At 39.6% G+C, this 23,218-nt stretch overlaps 1 protein-coding gene across 3 annotated transcripts in view; it reads left to right on the top strand.

The window, feature by feature from the left end:
* Positions 1-23,218, top strand: part of NCALD (neurocalcin delta) — a 48,779-nt gene extending 25,561 nt beyond the window's left edge. For 2 of the 3 annotated variants that reach the window (XM_032223378.1, XM_032223380.1), the window contains exons 2-4: positions 15,596-15,992; positions 20,270-20,375; positions 22,598-23,218. In XM_032223378.1, the coding sequence (XP_032079269.1) occupies positions 15,615-15,992; positions 20,270-20,375; positions 22,598-22,695 (582 nt within the window). In that variant the 5' untranslated portion in view covers positions 15,596-15,614 and the 3' untranslated portion in view covers positions 22,696-23,218. Of the gene's footprint in view, positions 1-12,813; positions 12,862-15,595; positions 15,993-20,269; positions 20,376-22,597 lie in introns of those variants that run through there. The other variant, XM_032223379.1, reaches the window with a different exon arrangement.

Raw genomic sequence — 23,218 nt, 5'->3', positions numbered from 1 at the left:
CTTGAAGACTTCCAGCATTGTGGCACCCACAAATCAAGGAGGTAAGCTGTTATTATTGTCAGGAAATGTATCCTTAGCTCCCGATTCGATCTCTTTTTAATGAGCTTCCACCCATTGCTTCTTGCCCTGCCCTTGGGTGCTTTGGAGAATAAATCAACACCTCCTCCCCATGACTGCCTTTCAAGTACCAGAAGACAGCTATGATATCACCCCCTAATCCTTCTCTTCGTTACATTAGTCATATCTGGTTCTCTTAACCGTTCATCATATATACTTTAGCCTCCTGTCCCTTAATCATCTTTGTTGCACTTCTCTACCTTCTTTCTAGAGTGTCAACATCTTTTTTGTAACAAGAATTGGATGCAGTATTCCATATCACTTTTTGTGATCTTGATGCTATCCCTCTGTTGATGCAGCCCAGGACTGCATTGGCTTTATTGGCAGCTGCAGCACATTGCTGACTCACACTGAAGTGATTGTCTGCTAGGGCACCAAGAGCCCTCTCACAGTTACTATTATTGAGCTAAGTACTGCCTGTTAGGTAAGCTCCCCATTGGGAGAGCGAGTATGTTCAGAGAAGCATTGTTAGAGTTGTGTTGGAGAACACACAAACCAGCATACAGAGACACTGCAGTTTAAATAGGCTTTTATTTTCGTGGAAATAGAGGTATCAGAGTCCATCAAACAGTCCAAGTCATACAAGGATAGGACAGTCAGTCATCAATGTCTTTCAGTTAAGGGATAATCCAAATAACATATTCCATAATCATACAAACAGTCTGGTACCCAAAGTTTGCTAACAGTTGCAAAACTTACAATAGCTCACGGCATTCAGATCAGATCAGCCCAGCATCTAATGAACAGAGAGAGAGCTAACAGTCATTCTGGCTCCCTCTTATGGCCGATTGAGGAAAACAGCAACCAATCACATTTTACAGTATGATTTAAAGAAACAGGTACAACATTGTTACATGATTTATATATTGCCAACCCAACCGTTAGATTATATTCCTAACATTCTCCCCTTTGGGGAGGACAATATATAAATCCTACAATTTTAATCCGTATTCCTCACAACAATGTTTATGCTTTATATTACCTTGGGCCTTGGTAAACTGGTCTGCAATGTTATCCTCAGATATACAGTACTCCAGTGAAATTAATTCTAGAGCTATGCATGTCACCATCAGAACTGCAGGATCAGCAATCTTACCCACTGGGGACCATAGAAGCCTGTGCAAGGCACAGTGGCGTGACACACATCCTGACGTCGTCATGCCAGTTTGGTGTAGTAGTGAAGGTGGTCTGAGTTCTAGTTCCACCTTAGGCATGAAAGGTGGCTGGGTGACTTTGGGCCAGTCACCCTCTCAGCCCCACTCACCTCACAGGGTTGTTGTTGTTGTGGGGAAATTAGGAGGAAGGAATATTAGGCAGGTTTGCCGTCTCAAGCTACGTATAACTAATAAAAGTGGGATAAACCACATGCCAACCACAGGAGTCATGAATTGGCCATGCTTAATAGAAATTGTACTCCTAATGACATGGTACATAGCCTATGCGGCATCATTTCCCCACCTCTACAGATCCTATGGGAATATTTGGGAATTAAGCAAGAAGGTACATTGTGAAACTTTGATGATGAAAGAAAAAAAAATTAGGAAGCCGAGGAAGAAGATGGGGGAAAGATATGGTAAATAAGAATAATGGAAGAGATGAGGAGAGAGTGTGAATTCCATTTTTTTTTTAAAGTTAGCAATGTATTGACTTGCTGTACCATGCAGAAATTCCTGTTGATCAAATTGGCTGCGTTGGCCTAAAGCAGAGGTGTCAAACTCATTTTCATTTAGGGTTATGTTTGAGAGTTGTGTTTGACCTGAGGGGGCCAGGGTGGACATGGCTAGCTTGACATCACTCATGCTGGGGGTGTCTGTGGTGGCTCGAGCGCTCTGCCAGTGAAAATGTGTCCCCGATCTCCATTTTCGGCTGCAATGGCCTCCTGCAGCCCTCTGCCAGCAAAAACAGAGCTCGGGAGCACCGTGCGCAGCCCTACCAAGCTCCATTTTTGCTGGCAGGCTGATCCTTCACTGTTTCCAGGGTGGTCTTGTGGGCCAGATCTAAGCACCCTGTGGGCCGGGTCTGGCCCCCGGGCCTTGAATTTGACACCCCTGGTCTAAAAGGTGGATTTGTTTATTGTTTAACAGTTGGCTTGCCAGGAATTTAAGACTGTGACCTTTAGTTGTGTCATTGCTTTCTACCACACAGTTTTAAAATGTTTTTATCCTAGGTGTATTAATAAATTATCTATATTATATTTTTGTAGTTATTCAAACATCATCTACTGCAATGCAAAAGAAATTGTAAATTAGAAAAGATACGTGTAAAATCTTGTGTGATTTTTTTTTTACATAATGGGATGTAGGTGGGAGCAAGAAAATCAGATACTTACCTTGAATCGTAAGAGTAAATTTCCCTTATTACTTAGGTTAGTTTGTGGTTACCATGACTACAACCTTCACCATATTGTGCTTTTTTTATAGACATTAATAAGAGTAAAAGAGCAGATGTATAATTACGTTATTCTTACTCAGTCCATTAAATGTACAGATGGCATTATAAAATAGTTTCATTTGAAAGTATGTATTTAATACTTACTTGTTTATTAATTTCTATATTGGCAGATGAATAATTCAAACCCACAGATTCTTATGGAAGGATTTCAGAACACTCTCAAAGGGCTCAAAAAATATGCGTCTATTTAATACCTGCCTTGAAAAAAAAAAACCAAAGATAAATATTCCTCTGAGAAATGGAGACTGGGATTTTTATGTTATGAATTTTAAAACAAAAGCAAATACTCTACTTACATCAGAGGCATCTGTAGTTGGGAGATCAAAAGAATCAAGATAGCAGCTGCTACTGTTTGTTCAAAGCCTGGCCCTTTTTAGATGTATGGCATGGTAGGGTCATATAAAAGGGGTGGGGCTTTAATTGTATGGTTGAGACTGCCATCTTGTCTTTTCATTACTTTCCCATCAATGCTCCTAATTTGGGCCATTATTGATAGAATTCTGCGAGGAATTCTGCAAGTTAAAAGTTCACAGATCATAAAAGTGCCATAGTTGCCCACCTATGGCAAAAGAAGGCACGGAAAAATTTGGTCATTGTAATGATATGTGAGAGTGACCTTGGGAGACAGGAGGAAAGACCACAGAATAGACCAGCAGTCCCAACCTTTCCAATTTGATGGTTCTACTTGCTTGAGCAGGGGGCACTGGAGCTCATGCGCAAAGTTCCACTTGCATGAGCAGAGGGCACTCTCATGTGAAGTGCCATTCACATGAACAGAGCTTCACGAGCGAGGGCAATCACCTTTCACTTGCACGAGTGGAGTTTCATGCACAAGCGCTTGCCCATTTTTCCTGTGACCCGATTTTGAACAAGTCCCACTTGGGGACCGCTGGACTAGACAACAGTCAGATAAGAGGCAGTTGAATCTGTAGAAAAAAATGGGGCATGTTAAATGCCTCACAAGGGAAGTTTCTTGGACTGTAAAAGTGAGTGGGAAGAGATGTACTTTGAGACTTGCAAGATTAATACCAGCCTTGTGAGGTAGTCCAGATAAGAAACATGTCCAGAAATACCAGCTATAGTATTTTCATTTTCAAAAGGCTATGTTCATTATAATATGGTGGTCTCTTAACAGTTATCTGGACCTACTTTACACTCCAATAAAACGGTGGTGTAGTATCTTTTTTAGTTAATCTCTGTCTTTAATTTAAAAACGGTATCAATCTTTTTAAAATTACAAAGGAAAATTTTAGTAATGTGTGAATATAATTCAAATGTAACTATATATAAAAACAAAATAAAATTAGCATGTTAGCATTAGTGTAAAAAAAAAATGGAAAGAAACCCTTTGAATTATTCCACTTTTCTCCAAGATAGTAATTACATCTTTGTAATATCACTGTAACTCACTTTTTATCCTTGACCGCATGGAATCATATCTAGACTGCCCTTTTCTTCAATAAAAAGCTAGTTCAGAAGTTGAGAATGAATAAATTTTGTTAACCAGGCTTTAAATTCTGATATGTACGCGTATCCTTCCAGGAATATAGAATCTTTTTTTATATGTGTATATATCCTCCATATGTCTTTAATTAGATTATTTACCTTTAGACAGCTTTTCTGAAGCCTAATGACCTTAAGTAAGGCTTTCCCAAATAGGTATTTTCCTCCTATAATCCCCAGCCAGAGTGGGAGTTAAGAGCCAGATCATCCGGAGTTCCCCATTGGAGAAAGTGATATATGTGGAAAAGAATGTGGAGGTATAAACATTTTTTTTTCGTTTGGAGTGGATTATTATGAATGTTTTCTATATTCCAGGAAGTCAGTTGGAATGAAGAATAAGGGTTTCAATTTTCCAACAGGCGTGACATTCCAGAAGGGACTCTTGGAAACTGGAGTTTTGTGGGGAGGAGATGATTGCAGGCTAAAAACTCCTACTAAAATTGATGGCATGGGTTTAGCCAAGTGCTATAGCCAGGGTAGTTGATAAATGACTTTAGTCATTGGAGGTCAGCAAGAAATTGTGTTGCGGTGCTTGCTTTAATGACCCACAGTCCTCGCTTAATGATGGCAATGGAGACTGCAGGGATTGCTGTTGCTAAATAATGCGGTGATGTGATGTGCTTTACAAACCCATTGCTTAGCGATAGAAATCCCTGTCATAACTTGAGGACTACCTATAGTTGAAATGGGGAAAATGTGGAGAAGCAGACCGCACAAGAGTGGGGTTCAGTATCTTAACAGTACCTGATTAAAGTGAAAGAAATCAGACAAATGAAACAGACCCCCCCCTTTGCAAAATTGCTAGTTTCTGTAGCGACAATAGTAAAACTCTAGGAATGAAATCGTGTTCAATTCTTCCTTTTGTGTATGTGTCATCCTAAGCCAAACTTATTTTCTTTATTTTCTTTTTTTTAAGTCTGTATACAAATTAGAAAAATTGAGCATCTGTCTCGGTTTTGCTTTTTATTCCTAGGGCTTGAGAAGAAAATATTAATTTTGTTTGTAATATTCAGCATATTAACTTGTATCTACTTCAGTCTGTAAGAAAAAAAACATTCATAACTTCTTCCTTTAGTCTGCTTGGAGCATTTCTTAAATTTGATTTTATTATCTCTAGTGTTATTGGTTTATTTCCCCAGGGAGATAAGAAGGGCTAAAAATCTCTGGTTACTTGCCTCTAAGCTATATGTCTAGGAGATTTTCATTGCAAAAATTATTACATTGTTTTTCAGTTTTATCTTCTAATCACCATAGATTGTGAGAGGCCTATCTCTCTTCAGGCTAGGACCCCGAGTGGGGTGTTCATTGGTGATGGCAGCAGGTGTCCTAAAGCAAGAAGTGCAACCAAGGTGTGAAGACCTAAATGGTCTACAAGAGGGGTGTCAAACTCAAGGCCCAGGGTTGGATCCGGCCGGTATTTATATCTGGCCTGCGGAACCACCCTGGAAACAGCGAAGGCCCATGGTATCTCTGCCAGTGAAAACAGAGCTCGGGAGGGCCGCGTGCAGCCCTCCCGAGCTCAGTTTTCGCCAGCAGAGGGTTGCAGGAGGCTGTCAGAGCTCAGGAGCCCATTTTCACTGGCAAAGTGGTCGGGCCACCACAGGCGCCGCCAACACGAGTAATGTTGATCTGGCCATGCTCACCCTGACCTCCCGAGGTTAAACACAACCCTGATGCAGCCCTCAATGAAATTGAGTTTGACATCCCTGGTCTACAAGGTCATAAAGAACCTCCAACCAGTCAAGACTTGCTTTTTCTGGCAATAGCAATAGCACTTAGACTTACATACCACTTCTGGGAGTTGAAGTCCATCCAACTTAAAGTTGCCAAGGTTGAAGAATACTGATTCGGGGCTTCCTTGACTTTAAAACTACTAATACCCAGGAGGCAGTATACAACTAGTGGTCTCATCCCAGTAAGAAGGATCACAGCAAATTACACTTCCTCCTAGTAGTCAGAAGTCATTAAAAAAACTCAAATATATATATTGAAAAAGCCCAAACTTTAAGGAGTCTAGCCGTGGAACATCTAATATGAAGGCATGACCTAAGATCTATATTGTATGAGAGCTCAAAGTAAGGAAGACTATGCCACTCATAGAAAGACTTGGACCTTAGCTTCCAGATTTTCTACTCAGATGAGCTGGTACTTCTGTGAGTAGAAATCTAACCCATCTAAAGAATGCTAGTTTGGAAAAGTTGACCTTTGATGTTTGGATTTTACTCAATTATGTGATAATGATGAATAGTGTTATAGAAATACGTAAAGAAATAATTCTTCCACTCTAAATTTAGTAGTTTGGGCTTCATTGATTTCACGTGTACCACTTAAGGTTCTCATATGACAAACACAGATTTCAAGTGCTTAACTTTGGCTAAATCATGGCAGTTATCTCCTGGCATGTGCAATAATGATGAATTGGTGGTGATAGGGACCATTGATGAGGACTCATGACCACTAACTGAAGCAATAGTGAAATATGAAGCCAAGTTTCAGAAACTATTGACAAAATATAAAGTGTTAATACCACTTTATAATGCCTTGGTAAGACCACACTTAGAATACTGCATCCAATTTTGATTGCCACGATGTAAAAAAGAGTGCAGAGAAAAGCAACAAAGATGATTAGGGGAGTTGGGGATAAGAATATAAATAATGGTTGCTGGAAATGGATACATCTAGTCTTATGAAAAGAAGGACTAGGGGAGACATGATAGCAGTGTTCCATATTTGAGGGGGTTGCCACAAAGAAGAGGGAGGCAAACTTTTTTCAAAGCACCTGAGGGTAGAACAAGAAGCAATGGGTGGAAACTAACCAAGGACAGAATCAACTTAGAATTAAGGAGAAATTTCCGGAGAGTTAGAACCATTAACCAGTGGAACAACTTGCCTCCAGAAGTTGTGAGTGCTCCAACACTGGAAGTTTTTAAGAAGACATTAGATAAACATTTGTCTGAAGTGGTGTAGGGTTTCCTGCCTGAGCAGGGGGTTGGATTAGAAGGACCTCTAAGGTCCCTTCCAACTCTGTTATTCTATTCTATTCCATTCTATATATGGTCTTTGTAGTGCTTGGAAGACACCAACTTTTTGATGAGGACATTTTTGCTTCTTCCTGTCTCCCCTCCCATCTCTAGACACCTGCTGAGACATTACAAAGAAAAGATAAAGGGAAGTTGAAGACAAGATGCAGCAGCTGTAGGACATCTATGCCAGAATAAATCTAGAGGAACAGAGCCTTCTCTTTTGATCTTTAAATTCCACAAACAATTAGAAGCTCATAAAAAATAGCAGTCTGCAATTACTCCTGTTTATACCTTTGACATTTGACATTAACAAGCATAGTTTGGAGAATGATGTGTGGGGAAAGATATTCATTTATACTTTGAGCAGGTAATAATTTCAATGTCCTTACATTAATGTAGAAAACAGAGTAGTTGGGCTATGGGCTGGGGAAGTGAGGTCACATATTTTTACTCAGTTTAGAATCTTAGTTCTTTAGATGATCTAACTGTTTTACTTGCTAATTTTTCTGGAATGCTTTAATATTTTTTTCCATGCTGTAATTTATTAGCAGGATGGGTTCTTAAAAGCCCTATTTCAAATTTCAGAATGGGTTTATAAATATATTCATGATAACCTGAATAACTTTGTGTGGCATTTGTTGCACCTTTTTAAAAAATTGATATTGTCCCTGGACTAAAAGTGTGAGATACAACATTTGGAAAATAGATATAACTGTGTTCTAGGTTTGGTAAGGGCCAAATTCTGAAGAAAGAAATAGATTGCTACTTCCATGGATTTTGACTTTTTAAAAATGTTAAAGGCTTTTTGGAATTTGTATTGTTTTATGTCTATTGTGTATTTTCAGACAATGTTGTACTGTACTTCAATTAATATTGAATTTGAAATATTTTTACATAAAGTATCCAAAGACATTTGGTTATTGGACAGCATAAAACTATCAAAACATATGTATAAATAGATGATCAGAAGTCTGGGGTACAGGTCATGCCAGAATTTTTTCTATTTCTTTTTTTTTCAACCTTGGATGAAAGAGGATTTGCGTTTGCATTCAGATGAGGAGAAATTCCATGCTGGAATGTGGTCATTTTAAATTCACGCAGTGGTTGTGTGGTATGCCTGTGGATATCTTGTTCTTTATAGGTAGTCCTCAACTTACAACCACAATTGGAATCAAAATTTCTGTTGCTAAGGTGACTGTTAAATGAATTGTACTTGATTTTATGACCATTTTTGCTTTAGTTCTTAAATAAATCACTGTAGTTAAGTGAATGTGGCTTCCTTCATTGACTTTGCTTTAAAGAACTGCTTGGAAGATTGGAAATGGTGATCAAATGACCCCAGACACTGCAATTGTCCTAAATACAGTGCTACTGTAGCTGCCAAGTATCCACATTTTGATCATGTAATTACAGATTAACAGTTGGAAGGGACCTTGTAGGTCATGTAGTCCAATCCCCCACCCAAGCAGACCCTACACTATTTCTGACAAATAGCAGTCCAGTCTCTTCTTGAAAGCTTCCAGTGATGAAGCTTCCACAACTTCTGAAGGCAAGCTGTTCCATGGGTTGATTGCTCTCACTGTCAGAAAAATTCTCTGTCTTTCTAGGGTGAATCTCTCCTTGGTCAGTTTCCATCCATTGTTCCTTGTCTGGCCTTCAGGTTCTTGGGAGAATAGCTTGACCTCGTCCTCTCTGTTGCAGTCCCTCAAATATTGGAACACTGCTGTCATGTCTCCCCTGGTCCTTCTCTTCACCAGACTAGCCATGCCCAGTTCCTGTAACCGTTCTTCATATGTTTTAGCCTCTCAGTCCCCTAATCAACTTGGTCGCTCTTCTCTGTACTCTTTCTAGAGTCTCAACATCTTTTTTATAACGTGGTGACCAAAATGCTGCAGTGGTTAAAAGTCACTTTTTTCCATGCCTTTGTAGCTTTAAGTAGTCGCTAAACAGATGGTAGTAAGCTGAGGACTACCTGTACATTTTCGAGCCTTCTGGGTTTCCCACACTTCCATCTGATTCCAAGGAAAGCTGTCAGGGAAGATCTCTATTCATTGGGCTTTTTAGATCAGGGCTAAGCAAAGCTGTCTGAGGAATTCTGGGAGTTGAAGTCTGCCAGGCTTAAAGTTGCCACGGTTGGAGACCCCTGATTTAGATAACAGAAGACTTGTCAACTACACGGAGAGCCAGTTTAGTCTAGCAGTAAAAGCACCAGGCTAGAAACCAGGAGAAAGGCTTGTCACCTACATGGAGAAGTCTTATCCTTGTAAAATAATTGGGGGGGGGGGATCCTAATTTGGAAAAACTTAGAAAAAAGTTGACCTAATTTCTTGATCTACGAATAGGGTTTAGAAGTCAGAAGAAAACCTTGGGTTCAACTAACAAGATGTTCTGTGACATATATCCATATTGCTCTCCAGCCCTTCACACTGAAGCAGGCAATCTGATAAAGAAGACCTGGTCCTCCTTTATATTATAGAACCGTGATGGCAAACCTATGGCACAGGTGGCATGCAGAGCCATCTCTGCGGGCATGCAAGCCATCGCCCATGTTAATTCCACTGCGCATGAGCGCACTTGTTCCACCAGACAGCTGATTTTCAAATCTCTGCTGGGAGACGTGTGCTCATGGGGGGGGTCACATGCGCATGTGTGTGGGGTGTGTGTTGGATGTGCATGGGGTGAAGGTTGCATGCACATGCATGGGGGGGGTCGCATGCGCATGGGTGGCGGTGCATTTTTGGTCCCAGGAGGCTTCAGGGAGGTCTGCTAGCATCAAAACAGGGGTCACATATGTATGCACGGGGAGCGTGGGGGGGGGGGCGGTCACACACACACATGTGCAGGGGCGGGGCCTGTGGGGGACATTGCACTATGGGTGTCGGCACACACACACACATGCTATCGGCACCCGAAGGAAAAAAGGTTTGCCATCACTGTTACAGAATCTTGATTGTATCCTCTTCCAATCTGTTTCCTTCCCAATTTGTTGGGATACCTGGGAATTGTGAAAGTTGCAGTCCCAACTTCTGTTCTTGAAGTAGATTGCTGTAGGGTTTTAAATTGTCTAGGAAGTCTTACTACACAGTTTGCAATGTTGAAAACCCATATATATGGCTGTTGGAGACTCTCTTCATAGGATTGAAATTCTGTGAGGAAGAATGCTCAACTAGGGCTCAGGGAAAGTAAACATTTATTTGACAAAGCTACAGCGAATCACTGTCATTACACACATCGTGTGATAACTTATCATTTCCTAAGAAGCTTTAAAGTTTCATGCTTTGTCAGAACCTCTTCTGCAAAAGGTGCTTATATCATTTTAATAGCATCATGAATAATAATGCAAATCTTCACGAATAAATCTTTATAATGCAGGCAAATTTACTGCAGGCATACAAGGCACCCTTCTGCAGAATTCTACCAAACCATTTTTAATATGGCTTATTGTGTATAATTTTAATTACATAAGGGCCTGCTTGGTCCTGATTATAAGTTCTATCACCAGTCTCAACAGCTGAAAGGTCCCTGTGCAAAGTCTGTTGTTGATATTGCATCTCATTTTTTTTGTATTTGCAACTAGTGTCAGTGCCCTTCTATGTTGCAGAATTTACACACTGCATTGCACTGGCCCTGAATGCATTGATTGATATTTTTTTAAAAATTGGTCTTCATCAAAGATTGGGCTCCCAAATGTTATCTCCATTCCTTGTGCCATTTGCAAAAATCATCTTGTTTTCAGTTGCTATTGCAAAACATATTCTTTGAGTTTGCCAAGTACAGCAGGGGAATGTCTGTCACTAGGAATCGAGCAGCTTTATTAGTATAATAAAGGCAAGATAAAAATAGCATGTTTAAATCAGAGAGTTCCAAAGTGTTACGGGCTCTTGCTTTTGTAAATGTTAGAAGTATCTACCTGTCATACACAAATCCCTGGCTTGGTAACTCCAGTAGCATTCCTGGATCACTGAATTGAGTTATTTGTTGGATGTTGAATTGGATATACTGTTGCATTTGTGAATTGTGTCTCTTGGGGCTTCCTGTCTCAGGTGTTCAATATGCTTCTGCTCTGTGGCCTTGAAAGAGAAGAGAGCAGCTGGAGAAGTACCCCTATCCCTTAGTTTATGATCTGCCAGATGACAAAAATAAAGGAAACTGGGAGGCTGAAAGGATAAATCTACTATGAATTAATTTACAAATCCTTTTGAATTGCTTCATGGTGTTAATTGTCAAAGACAGACTTCTGTCTTTAACATGGATATTTCCTAGTACATAAGGAATATTTATGTAAGACACGCGTTAAGAAGCTTGAACCCAGTCAAAGTTGGTTGGCATGAATTGAATTGAATTTATTGCACTTATATGCCGCCCTTTTCCCCGAAGGGGACTCCAAGTCAGGGAAGGGGATACAGATAAGGGATAAAAGACGAACAAAACAATACACAATTTAAAAGCACACAACAACCATACCATTCGAGGAGGGGGGCAAAAGCTCTTTAGCCCCAGGCCTGTCGGAACAGCCAGGTTTTAAGGGCTTTGCGGAAGGCCTGGAGGGTGGTGAGGGTTCGAATCTCCACAGGGAGCTCGTTCCAGAGGGTCGGAGCAGCCACAGAGAAGGCTCTCCTCTGGGTAGTCGCCAGCCAGCATTGGCTGGCGGATGGAATTCGGAGGAGGCCTAATCTGTGGGATCTAATCGGTCTATTGGAGGTAATTGGCAGCAGGCGGTCTCTCAAGTACCCAGATCCAATACCATGAAGGGCTTTATAAGTGACGACTAGCGCCTTGAAGCGTATCTGAAGACCAATAGGCAGCCAGTGCAGAGGATAGGTGTTACGTGGGTGAACCGAGGTGCACCCACGATTGCTCGCGCGGCTGCATTCTGGACAAGCTGAAGTCTCTGAATGCTTTTCAAGGGCTGCCCCATGTAGAGCACATTGCAGTAGTCCAGTCTAGAGGTCACAAGGGCACGAGTGACTGTTGTGAGGGCCTCCCGGTTCAGGTAGGGACGCAACTTGTGCACCAGGCGAACCTGGGCAAATGCCCCCCTGGTCACAGCCGACAAGTGGTGTTCGGAAGTCAGCTGTGGGTCCCGGAGGACTCCCAAATGAATTATCAAGACCATCATTGGACCGCTAAGCTATTGGGAGAAAAAAAGGAAAATATTTAAATAGTTCAAACATATATCAGTAAGCAGCTGAAGCTAATTAAATATTAAAAAACAAATGCAGTTGAAACTATATGTTCTTTAGTAGGGCTCTGCAAAGTATTTGAAATAATGCTGTGCTAAGTACATTAATGCATTTCAGATCTGTTGTTCCTTATGCTCCACATGCTCCATTCATTTCACTGGAACATGATCAGTGTATGTATGTATGTGCGTTCGCATTTGACCACCTCCCAAACCTTTGTGAAGCCTATGTAATTGTGGCTTTCTTCCTGGTTGTATTCCCTTTACCAGAGAAGCTCATATAATTATGGATTTGGGTTTGCTTTATGTTTTGTTGGCCATAAAGATCACATATTCCCTTTGATTTCCTGTTTAGCTTTGTGCCGTCTGACCTTTACAGTTTGGATAGTTGGCTGAAAAAATGTTTCCTTGTTTTGGTTCCCTTTTTTTGGCAGCTGGGATATTTGATTATTAGCCCTTTGCAGGTTTTGTTTGGATAACTGCACCTACACGTCATGTTACCTATTAGGAGAAGTAAAACTCTCTCTTCCAGTTGGAAGTAACTTGAATGAGAGACCAATCACAGAAGTAGAGAAAAAAAACCAGGTAAGGCAACATCCTGGAAAAAAACTTACCTAAGAACACGCCAACAATTGGAGGGGATCCAATAATTGTTTTATTAAAGCTACCCAGTTAAGAGTGAATCACTGGTCTCCTGCCATAAGAATGACAGAGACTGTCAGCAAAATTCTTATATATGTTACAAAGATTAAAGAAGAGCACATTTGACCATTAACGAAGAGTTGCTTTATAACTGATAAGGAATACAATTAGGACATACATAATTCTGTTCATCCTCCTTTCTGGCAAGATTGTAAAAAGGTGCTTGAGCCCCGTGAACGCCAATCAAGCTGGGTGTTACTCTAATTGTTTTACCCTGGACTACCTTTTGGTAATGCTAGAATACTATTATCAGCATCTTTGAGAACGTTACACTTTATGGAGACTTCATTTGTGAATCAAATGCCATTCACTGATTAAACAAAGATTGCAACTCAAGGAAAATATATGCCATGATAGAATAGTATTCAGGAAAGATAGTTAAGCAGTTTAATGACTGTTGATCTGTTGATTTCTACACTAAACAAGTAGGTTCAATCTATTGACTTATACACAAACAAGTCAGGGGTGGGCTCCGGACTCCATTACTACTGGTTCGGTGCCCGGAAAATTTTGCAGATGTGCACAACATTAAAAAAGGAATATAAATTACATTTTTTTCAATGAAGATTGCTCTGCGCATGTGCAGAACAGAAAATCAAGATGGCGCCACCAGAGATAGAACCGGTACAGTCATGTGTCTGCCGGAGTTATTACTATTCGACCGAACCGGACCAAATAGGTAGGAACCCGTCTCTGAAACAAGTAGAGATTGAGGGAACATGGATGTCTTAGGTATGAGCAATTGGGCACACACTGAATAATAAAAAATCCTTCCACAGCACTTCTATTTGACACCATCCATATATGGTGATATGTGTGGCTGTGGTGGCTGGGAGTAATTAGAAATGAGCCAATACATTGTTGCTAGAGGGAACCCCAAGTTAGAAAAGCCATTAAGATGGTGTAGAAGATGTAACAATTACTGCAGTTTACTGGGAGTTCATACTTACTCTTAGCCTTAACAATAGAAAAGCATCACTAATACTTAAAGTAATGTGCACTAAACACAGAAATGTTGTCTCTGCTATATGGATGTTACTAATCAAATTAGTTGAGTAATATGCTTTTGTAACCCTTTTGTGTTCGAGACCGATTAGATCTCATAGATTAGGCCTCCTCCGAGTGCCATCTGCCAGCCAGTGCCGGCTGGCCACTACGCGGAGGAGAGCCTTTTCAGTGGTAGCTCCGACCCTCTGGAACGAGCTCCCCGTGGGGATCCGTACCCTCACCACCCTTCAGACCTTCCGCGCAGCCCTCAAGAACTGGCTATCCTGCCAGGCCTGGGGGTAGAGATTGATCTGCCCCCACCCGAATGTTGGATGAATGTTGTTTACTTTTTAATTATATGTAATGTTATATGTTATTGTCTGTATCCCCCTTCCTATGAGTTGTTAGCCGCCCTGAGTCCCCTCAGGGAAAAGGGCGGCCTATAAATAAACCCATTCAATTCAATTCAATTCAATTGTAGAAAATATGTATGAATTACCTTGCCCTGGCTTTGATCAATGCCACTGTTACTATCTAATCCTCCCATAAATATTTTCAGGTATTTTAGATTAAAGGTTCCAAGGCCTGTAAAGGATGGGTTTAGCTATGGCTTGTAGGAATTGCAGTCAAAATCATTTGGAGATCTCTAGGATAATATATCTGCAATAAGCTCTTAGGGTGAAATTTGTAAAACTGGCATTTTATTGAAAATCCCTTTTGGTTATGCCATCTGGAAATAGATAATTGTTTTATTATGTATGCTGTTCCCGGTCACAATGTGAAATAGATGACTATAGGAATGTGGTAAATAAAACTATTCACTACAACATTGTCTCTAAAATCTTAGCAACTATAAGATGTGTGGACTTCGACTCCTAGAATTCCCCATAAAGCATGCTGGCTGGGGGATTCTGGAAGTCAAAGTCTACACATCTTAAAGATGTGAGGGTTGAGAAACTCTGCACTACAGAATATAAACAATCTCTAAGGAAAATAGGGTTTCCAAGCAGACCTCCTCCTATGGGGCTTTGCATTGGCTCATTATATCATGTCTCTAGGGGATGTACTCATCCGTTTCAAAGCCGAAGAGCCAGCGCTGTCCGAAGTCATCTCTATGGTCCTGTGGCTGACATGACTAAATGCTGAATGCGCACAGAACATTGTTACCTTCCCACCAAAGTGGTCTCTATTTTTCTACTTGCATTTTTACGTGCTTTCGAACTGCTAGGTTGACAGAAGGCGGGAGAAGTAACAGGAGCTCACTCCATTACGTAGCGCTGTGGATTCAAACTACTGAACTGCTGACCTTTCTGATCGACAAGCTCAGCGTCTTAACCACTGAGCCACTGTGTCCCACTTCCATACTCCTCCATACTGTCTTATAAAATATAAAATGGTATCGATGTAAGGAAGTTCAACCACAAGTCAAAATTTGGTACTTCTCATTTGCATGCTGAGGGGTTCTTCTGGTTTGGTAGAAGTGGACTGTGCTGAGCTATTTCAAATGAAAATGTTAATCATCATCAAGAGAACCAGCCTTTTAAAAGGTTGTCTAAAGCCCACGCTGTTCATCATCCCTTGGTTTTGTAAACTAGAGAATAAACTGCTTTTTTCCCCCTCCCTTCTTTAGATAAAATCCTGATATCACCATGGGAAAACAGAACAGCAAGTTACGCCCAGAAGTGATGCAAGATTTGCTAGAAAGCACAGACTTTACTGAACATGAGATCCAGGAATGGTACAAAGGTTTTCTCAGAGACTGTCCAAGTGGACATCTGTCCATGGAGGAATTTAAGAAAATCTATGGGAATTTTTTTCCTTATGGGGACGCTTCTAAATTTGCTGAACATGTGTTCCGTACATTTGATGCAAACGGCGATGGAACAATAGATTTCAGAGAATTTATCATAGCTTTGAGTGTAACGTCACGAGGGAAACTGGAGCAAAAGCTGAAGTGGGCATTCAGTATGTATGACCTGGACGGAAATGGATACATCAGCAAAGCAGAAATGTTAGAAATAGTCCAGGTATGTATCACCTACCTACCTACCTACCTACCTACCTTCCTTCCTTCCTTCCTTCCCTCCCTCCCTCCCTCCCTCCCTCCCTCCCTCCCTCCTTCCTTCCTTCCCTCCCTCTTTCCTTCCCTCCCTCCACAAACAATAAATGAGTAAATTTGTCACTGTTCTTTTCACTATTAAAATGTAATATAATATTAATATTTAAGGACTGGCTAGAGTGGAAAGAAAAATCTTATCTTTGCCAAGATATTCAGATGTGTCTCCTTCTGAAGACCATTAAATAAGAAATTGGTTTCTCAGTGTAAATTCTGTTTTATCTAATTGTTCCATATTTTGATTGGTAAATTATGCTATTCTGTCAGCTGTAATCCCTCCATGTGTGACCAAAAAACGGGCTGTCAGTTCCACTGAAAAAAATGAAGTAAAAGGAAGTCTACAGTAATCAAGGCAATTAGAAAATTCTATTCTTGGGATGGTCTACTTTGTATTACACAATTTGGATTCCTTATTTGGCTAGTGTGGATATGTGCAGTATGGATGGTTATAGCCAGTGGTGGGATTCAAATAATTTAACAACGGGTTCTCTGCCCTAATGATTTCTTCCAAGAACCAGTTCACCTAAGTGCTCAGAAAGTTAACAACCAGTTCTCCCGAAGTGGTGGGAACTGGCTGAATCCCACCACTGGTTATAGCCAAGCCAGTGAAAAACCAATATGTTGCAGCAATTAACCTTGGATTAGCACTTTAAGTGACAAGGTTCAAATCAGAAATCAGTGGAAGACCTTCAGCCTAATTTACGCATGTTGTTGTGAAGATTACCTTTCCCAACCCAATGCTCTGATCTACAATTTCAATACCCTTGGAGTAAGCTTTGAAAATCATGATTATTCTTGTTGGAATAAAAACTTGATAGATAACATTGTCCCCATAATCCTTTTGTCATATGGAGGAGTGAATTTTTCTACTCTCATTTCTCCACTTGTGCTGCATTCTTGCCTTTCATCACCTTTAAAGTTGTTCTGTTCCTTGAGCTGACACCTGTCTTCTTTTGCCTATTTTGAAGTGTTCTTTGTGCTGTTGCTACCATCATTTAAACAATAACAGGTGGATTTCGCCACCCCAGAGTATTTGAGATAAAGTTTTAGTATAAATGTTTCATCTACCCCAGGTGGCATGCTAAACTGGTGTTATTTCATGTCCCTTCTGTGGAACTGATGACCATTAATACAATCTCAAATGAGACGTGGGCCAGCAAAGTTGGGGCACAAGCTCTTCAGTTTCCAATTTGTTTCTGGCAGGAATAAAAAAATGTCATATGTCAGAAATATTTTCTCAGCGATCTATTTTAGCATATAGCAACTATTTTTTGTAGTTCTATAAATAACCTATTTTAATTAGGTTTCTGAAATTCACATTTTTAATGAAGGACTGTTGTTAAGGTTACCTTTGTTACCTGCCAATTTGATTTCATATTAGAGTTCCCAAGTTTAATGTTGAATTTTATTATTTTTGGCAACTTGGGTCATCACCATAGTATTTGTTGGAATTGCTCACAATAATGGCAAGGTGAAGGAAGGGAAGGGGAGGGAAAGGACAATTTAGACCAGTCTATCAGGAAGCAATTTGAATTTCTTATGTGTTAAAAATATAGATAAACTTAGATATAGTGTGGCACATTGCCGGAAAAAATCCCTTACTTCTGGAAAAGTATTAAAGACTACTTTAGCATATCCTAAGGCTTGCACCTAAGTCTTCTCCAACCCGAGGAAAATCTATACTACCATTTTCCGTGTGATCTATAAGCATCTTCTTTCCTGATGCTATTTCTCTTCAATATTCAGTTTTTTCCCTAGTGACTCAGTTAGTGCCACCATAAACACTTGTTGCAAAAATCTGAATGACTGCTAAAGGGCGAAACTTTTTCTATGTCACTTTCCTGTTGTCAAGTGGTCATATGGATTGTTGCAGACCTGTTCAATTATGTATGGCATTAAACAGATGATACTTACTATTTTTCATTTATACTTTATTGTTAATTTGACTTCACTGAGTAGCAGTTGAATTTAGAAATAAAAACTGGTAAATAAAAATAAACATCTATTTAGATGTCCAATATAGGAGAAACTAATATACCAGTATTTTTTTCTAAATGCAAAGATCGCTAGTATAGGCGGAACTAATATACTAGTAGTTTACTAGAGGATCTCCAGCGTAGGTATCAGGTAGCTACAATTCATGACATCCACAGTAAGACACCAGACTGAAGATGTCTACTTAACTGAAAGGAATATACATGAATCGTAAAATGTACAGTAACATAATTTTTACACACACACACACACACACACACACGTAATATAGGGTTGTAGTACAGTACTGAATTAACTGAGAATAACTATAATTACCAAGACTAATTCTCAGTGGAGATGTCTAAGATTTCATGGTTAAGATATACTCTAAGGTTCAACCATATGTCAGTATCATTTGAACACATTTCAGAGCATATTTAAGTGGACTTGCTTCTTTCATGGGAGGGAATAGGGTTTTCTTAAGGTATGCTTAGGAGGGTACACATTTGTTATACTTGCAATCCACCTTTATATATATACTTACTCGCACAAGCATGAAGCCGAAAACACCAGCCTGAAGATGGCGAGTGGGACCTCGCCAAAACGTTGCCAAGACAATCTCAATCTTACATGGGAAAAGACCCAAATACAACAAGACCAGCATACCTACACCTGTGAAAATCTACGAAAACATATACATACATACATACATACATACATACATACATACATACATTCATACATACATACAATGTGTAAGATTGAGATTGTCTTGGCAACGTTTTGGCCAAGCCGTTACAATACAAAACAACAATGGACCCACAGGCAACACCAATCAGCACCAATCTACCAATCATGATATAGCCACACATCCAATCAATCCACTTGCTGAAACCCCACCCCCAAGGTTTGTAGAGGGACGGCAGCTTCGATCACGCTTTAAGCCCAAAACACCAGCCTGAAGATGGCGAGTGGGACCTCGCCGAAATGTTGCCAAGGCAATCTCAATCTTACACGGGAAAAGACCCGAATACAACAAGACCATATATATATACACATACATACACTACATGTACACACATCAATTATGTATACTGCATCACATAAATCTAGTGTTCGGTAGGAGTTATTTTCAAGAAATGGTATGTATTACTTCTTTAAACGAACTAATCACCACTCTATATTTTTTTCAAATAAGATTTTTCCCCGTTATTGTTTTTTAATTATACAGTAATCTTTTTAAAGATGCTTTATTCCCCCCCCTTTATTTTAAATGTACCATATACTGAATCTTTACAGTAAATAAGCACAGATTCTAATATACAATTAGATTATGTAGTGGATTGGTCATTAACTTTTACTCCCACTGTTCAGTAATTAATGCCGTAAATAATGAGCATTCATTTAGCATTTTCTGTTATTGGTTATTGCAACAAGTGTTTCGACATAACTAATAGGGATGGGACAAGAAATGGTTCCAGTAAGTCTTTTCATGTACAAAAAAATATAGCATAAAGGCTGTGATGTGTATTTGAAAACAAAGGGACTAGGGGACTAGCCCTGGGAAACCAAGATCTCTGTGTACTGGTGTGAAAATCAATTTAAGGCTATAATTGTATGCTTATTTATATGAAATTAAATTGTCAGTAGGATTTAATTCAGAATAACTAGAATTGTTCCTCTATGTGCCCCATAGCAAGGTACTGATTGCATTGTAGATGCTGTTCAGCTCAGTTTTTTGCTCATGCCTTAACTTGCTTGAGTTGCAGTGATGTTATCCCAGTGATCATAATACAGGGATAACATTTAGATGGATTAACCAAAGGATGCTTTTGCTGTAAACCAAGACTATTTGTAATTACCGTTTTCGGAAAAACCAAATCTTCCCTTATAATTTTAGAATCTGAGCAAATCATCTAGAGGCCTTTCTAAGGAAGCATCCATCCTTAAACTGTAATGAAATTTCTCTAGCCAAATATCATTTGGTTAATAACTCCATTGATAATCATTATGTCTTCTCATCTCAATGTGTTTTTGGGGATAATGAGAATTGTGTGGTATATCTGTGAAGTCCAGGGTAGAAGAGACAGCTTTAATTACCTAAACTCCTGAAAGCTACTTTGGGATAGGTCTGTCAATGCACCAAATTCCCAATGAACTTTCTGAAATTATGCAATTCTTCTAGACCCTTCCTTTTCATATTCCATTTTTTAGGCAATCTACAAGATGGTTTCTTCAGTTATGAAGATGCCGGAAGATGAATCAACACCAGAGAAAAGAACTGAGAAAATCTTTCGCCAGATGGATACCAACAGAGATGGTAAATTATCTTTGGATTATCTTCCTTTTAACTTGCTTCTGTTGTTTCTGATCTCTTGATGCCTTTTGAAGAGCAGACTTTGACTAAGTAGTCTAAGTATGCTACTGATTCATAGATCCATCAATAAACCTCTGGGAAAGAATGATGGCTAGTATTACTGTGAAAAAATTTTTGACAAGCCAAATGCTGCCTCTTGTTAGGTTGCTGTCTTGCAGCTCAACCCATTACTCAGATAAATATTAGGATTTAGATTTAAGCCAGGAAGAATACACACACAGACACACACACATATACACACAGACAGACAGACAGACAGACAGACACACACACACACACACACATCACAGATCCCAGTTATAATGGCACAGCAAGACAAATCCTGGAAACATTACAACTAAAATATATTCCTCAGTTCCTTTAAACATGACTTCTGCTTCCAAATCTAGGAGTAAGAAAGAAGTCAGATCTTTTTTTTATGGTTGTATGGAAATAGTTTGAAAATTGCTTTTAAAAATTGATTACAATCCAATTACAAAAAATGTATTTATTTTATAATGATATTATGAAAGCTATAGATGTGTCTTCCAATTCTCCCTCTTAGCATCATTGTGCTTTGATAGCACAGTGTCTTGATTGACTCAAAATTTTCTTGTTTTCCGGAACTGTAGGTAATTTTTCACTTCCAAAGTATAAAAGATCAATTTTGGAAAGGCTTTACTAATTGCATGCACTATGGAGAGATTTTGTTTGCCTAGCCCTAGGACATACCCAAATAATTCAGTTTTTGCAGATGCCAAATGCTCCATAACTAATCAATGCCACCAAAGTTGATATTTCCCAGTTCTTGAGTAATGGAGATGATTTTACAATCATGTAGACTAGGACACTTTTGAAGCAGGAACCATTGTAAAGATCATCTTCCACAAAGAAGGAGTCTCAGATTCAGTTTTTGGCATCTGTAATTTAAGAGCAAATAGATACGATTCGGGTGAACCAGTGCCAATCTGAACAGACCAAGCTTTCCCAGGGTGACTTTCTAGATGTTTTGGAGGTTGTAATCCAGCACTTTCAGAGGTCTGTAGCTTGGAGAAGCTTACAGTACACAATAAGCTGTGTCAACAATATCTGAGCTGGTGTAAGGTAGAAATTCATATTTAAATTTGCTACTGAATATTAACTTCTCTTGGCCCTTTATACCAAAACATTCTCTTGCCCTTGTCATAAAACATCATAGAATAACAGAGTTGGAATGGACCTTGGAGGTTTTCTAGTCCAATCCCCTGCTTAGGCAGGAAACCCTACACCACTTCAGACAATGGTTATCCTCACAAACAGAGCATAGCTCTATTTGTGTTAACACAAGCATCTGCTGCTCGCACGAGTAGAGCTTCATGCATGAACATAAGCACCTGCCACTCACGTGAGTGGCGTTTCATCCTCACCTGCTGCTTGTGTGGCCCAATTCCGAACGGATCATGGCCCAGTAGTGGGCCATAGTTTGGGGGTTGATGACCCCTATGCTAAAACGTTCAGGGCAACTGATGTGGTTCAAAAGATGAGATGGGAAAATGGGCAGAAGAAGTTGTGGTTGCCTCCCTTACTAACTCAGTACATTCAGCACTGCAGAAATTTCATGTATAGTGGCAATCATACGATGCTTAAGTTCAAGATGTTATTTTTAAGGAAAGTATGTATAGGGTTATACTTGCTTGTACAAACTGGCTAAATTTGCATTGCATATTAAACCGTAAAATTTAGTTTACAAATCACAGGGATTAAACCAAACCTCAAATAAATTATGACTCAATATGTTGCATGAATTGGACTACCATATTAAATTATAATATGTTTTGTTTTGAATTAGCATGTTGGGAGGACAAAGAAATGGTGGTACCTCGGTACTTATTGTTAATTGGTTCTGAGAGGCACGATGAATACCAAACAAATTATTCTGTAAGGAATAATGTAGCAAGTCACAAGGCAGCTGGCTTGTGACCTAGCTTTTGCATTGATTAGCAAACAAACAATGAGTACAAGGACAAATTTTTCACATCAAAACGGGAAACCAAATTTCATGAGTTTCAAAGCAGTTGAGTACCAAGGTACCACTGTATTTTTTAACCGTAACTTCTGGCCTAGCCTACTATGTGAACCTAATAATAGGTAGTGATGATTCATATTTATTTTGAAAACCGAAACCAGCATCTCCGTTTATTTTCTAGGAAAACTTTCTCTGGAAGAGTTCATTCGAGGAGCCAAGAGCGACCCATCTATTGTTCGTCTCCTTCAATGTGATCCCAGCAGTGCCGGACAGTTTTAAAACTGATGTTTGTATTACTTTGTGTCTTTCTGGTTTGTTTCTTTTGTCTCATATGTCTCTTTGCCAGAACAACATTCATGGGTGGTGTTGCCTTTTAAAGGCTACCTTTGCCTTCTTTTGTGGCATTATTTGCTTTCCTCGTGGCCAGCCATGAAGATGTTGTGCTTACACTCTCTCTAAAATGCATTCTGGATTACAGAGAGTGCAACTGTCACAACCGTGTCCTTTTTCAAATTGTAATTAGTGCGGCCTGTGTGCCACTGAGTATGAATAGGATTTATTTCCTAATTGGATTAATGCCTTAAGTCATGTCTAGTTTGCCAATTCCAAGCTGGCTCTAAAACTCTGTAAGATCTGAGGCACATGTGGAGAAGACTGAAGTCAGCCAATAACTGCCATCAATCAATCAAATCTTTCTTATGGTCAGAGACCAGCATAAGGAGGATGGGATACAGTCAATTTAAAAGCATAGAACATACATCAAGTAATTATTAAAAAAAACCCAAAGCTATAAAACAAAGTA

Source organism: Thamnophis elegans, chromosome 8 (assembly GCF_009769535.1).
Source record: "Thamnophis elegans isolate rThaEle1 chromosome 8, rThaEle1.pri, whole genome shotgun sequence".
Taxonomy (NCBI): Eukaryota; Metazoa; Chordata; class Lepidosauria; order Squamata; family Colubridae; genus Thamnophis; species Thamnophis elegans.
The sequence above is the reverse complement of the archived record's forward strand: the minus strand, read 5'-3'. Positions and strand labels throughout refer to the sequence as shown.